Source organism: Loxodonta africana, unplaced genomic scaffold, assembly GCF_030014295.1.
Source record: "Loxodonta africana isolate mLoxAfr1 unplaced genomic scaffold, mLoxAfr1.hap2 scaffold_100, whole genome shotgun sequence".
In the NCBI taxonomy this organism is placed as follows: Eukaryota; Metazoa; Chordata; class Mammalia; order Proboscidea; family Elephantidae; genus Loxodonta; species Loxodonta africana.
The window spans coordinates 97,586-100,216 of record NW_026974869.1 but is presented as its reverse complement, the minus strand read 5'-3'; the positions used below and the strand labels follow the sequence as shown (position 1 = coordinate 100,216).

At 36.7% G+C, this 2,631-nt stretch overlaps 1 protein-coding gene across 1 annotated transcript; it reads left to right on the top strand.

The window, feature by feature from the left end:
* The first annotated feature begins 311 nt into the window (after positions 1-311).
* On the top strand, positions 312-1,572 carry LOC100665197 (olfactory receptor 5D18-like). Its single transcript, XM_064278917.1, has one exon. It carries the CDS (start codon positions 397-399, stop codon positions 1,336-1,338), a length of 942 nt encoding a protein of 313 aa, XP_064134987.1. The 5' UTR covers positions 312-396; the 3' UTR covers positions 1,339-1,572.
* Positions 1,573-2,631: the final 1,059 nt, after the last annotated feature.

The following is a 2,631-nucleotide window of genomic DNA, read 5'->3' as shown; positions in this document are numbered from 1 at the left end:
AATCCACCAGCCACTCCTTGGAAAACCTGTAGGGCAGTTCACCTCTATCCTATAGGGTCATTATGAGTTGGAATCGACTGAATGGCAACGGGTTTTTATGTAATCTCGAAACCTCATATTTCATATATTTGAAAATACTAAAAATTAGACTTGAGAACTTAAAGTTCAAATCAATGGCTTTATTGGTTTTCCTTAAGAAAAACTTTTTAAAAAGTTATCATGTTTTAAAATTTTGGAAGTTTAGCATTTCTCAATTAATAAACACATAGATTCTGAAAGAAATATCTTTTCCAGTCTCAGGGAAGGATAGTTAACTAAGCATCCTACATCCTAACTATGTTTAATTTTTTTTTTTTTAATTTCCAGGATTGATTCAGATTTTAACAAACAGAAGCCATGTCATTTTCAGAGAGAAATAAAAGTGGGGCCATGTTCACTCTTTTGGGCTTCTCAGATTGCCCAGAACTGCAGGTTCCCCTCTTCGTGGTATTTCTGGCCATCTACAGTCTCACTGTTGTAGGGAATCTTGGGATGATTGTAATCATCAAAATTAACCCCAAACTGCACACCCCCATGTACTTTTTCCTCAGCCACCTCTCATTTGTGGATTTCTGCTATTCCTCTATCATTGCTCCCAAGATGCTGGTGAACCTAGTTGTAGAAGACAGAACCATTTCGTTTTTAGAATGCGTAGTACAATACTTTCTCTTTTGTACCTTTGTGGTGACTGAATCCCTTCTATTAGCTCTAATGGCCTATGACCACTTTGTGGCCATTTGCAACCCTCTGCTCTACACAGATGCCATGTCCCAGAGACTCTGTGCTATGCTGGTGGTGGGATCATATGCATGGGGAGTAGGGTGTTCCTTGATACTCACATGCTCTGCTTTGAAATTATCTTTTCATGGTGCCAACACAATCAATCACTTCTTCTGTGAGTTCTCCTCACTTCTTTCCCTTTCTTGCTCTAATACTTACCTCAGTGAGTTGTTGCTTTTTATCTTTGCTACTTTTAATGTGGTGAGTACATTACTCATCATTCTCACATCTTATGTGTCCATTGCTGTCACCATCTTGAAAATGAGTTCAGCCAGTGGTCGTCATAAGGCATTCTCTACCTGTGCCTCTCATCTGACTGCCATCACTATCTTCCATGGCACCATCCTGTTCCTCTACTGTGTACCCAACTCCAAAATCTCCAGGCACACGATCAAAATAGCCTCTGTGTTTTACACAGTGGTGGTCCCCATGTTAAATCCCTTGATCTACAGTCTGAGGAATAAGGATGTCAAGAATACAGTCAGCAAGATAATGGATGCTAAAGTCTTTTCTCATTAAACATATTATTTTAGTAGAATTTGTCGCCAATTTATAAACAAAGTACTTCCAAAAAGATTATTTTAAAAGATACCTTTAAAATTAATCTTTAATACTGTACAATGGCAAGGATATGGAATTTTGGTTCAAAGAGACTAATCTTGGCTTTGTCTCCTCATTGCAGGAAAAAAAATCACCACCTCTAATTTTAATTTTTAAATCTATGCAACTGTGATAACAGGAACTGGGTCATAATCTGATAATGAAGACCTAAAGATAATATAGATACCATGAAAGGCACCTTGCAAAATCCAAATAAACATTAATTCCATCCCTCTTTCTTATAAGGTCCTTGGAGTATAGTAGGTTCTAAGCAAACACACATTTTTTGATGACATATCTACAAATGGCAATAAAGATAAGACATAGGCTTTGCCTTCAAAACAAGGGATGCGTAATTTGGTGGTAACGCTGGAGCAATAAAAAAAGGGGCTATTGTAAACGTCAGACTATAAGAAATATCTTAAAAGGCTTGAGGCAAGGAACAGTTCAAATCCACTTAGGGAGATTAGAAATATGTCTTCAGAAATGAGGTATTGTTTTAAGTTGGCATGGAGTGTGGATAGAATTTTAAGAGACACATTTCAGTGAAGAAGGCATTTTTTTCAGGAGAGACTAGAATAGACAAACTCAAGGAAATGAGAATGTAACATCAAGTCAACCAATTTGTTATTGACTGAATACTGTATAATGTGTGTGATTGCATCTGTGTGTGTGTGTTTATGTGTGTGTGTGTGTGTTTGTGGTATCTTATATTCAGGTTAAATTGACATGACTGAAAAGCTAAATAAATATTTTCTATAACCTGAACATGTTTTAGAAAGAGTACCAGTGTAATAGAATGATTAGTTCGATAGGCTTTACCAAAGGCTTAGAAATAGATGTCAGAAAACCAGTATATGCAAAAAATTGGGACATTGAGTGGCTGCTCTATCGGTGTTTTATGCTATTATTTTGCATACTCAGCCATCAAAAATGTTATATATGATTTGTTTATAGTTTTTGGAACATGGGCATAATTACTGAATCCTTTTTTCAACAGAGCTCTCAATTTGACAAATCCTTGAATGCAGCTTTTACCTTTGTGAGTTATTTTGTCTAGCAGAGGTGGCAAAAATGACATTGAAGCAAGTTCCAAAACTTTGAGAGATTTCAGGATTTTGTGCACACTCTTGGAAACCTGGGAAGCTGCCATATGAACAAACAGACTAGAATATTGGCTAATGAGGGAAAAATAACCCAGTTGCCTGCTCA

Bases quoted from the DNA above. Each gene is read 5' to 3' on its own strand.
- LOC100665197 (XM_064278917.1), top strand. From the start codon at position 397: ATGTCATTTTCAGAGAGAAATAAAAGTGGGGCCATGTTCACTCTTTTG.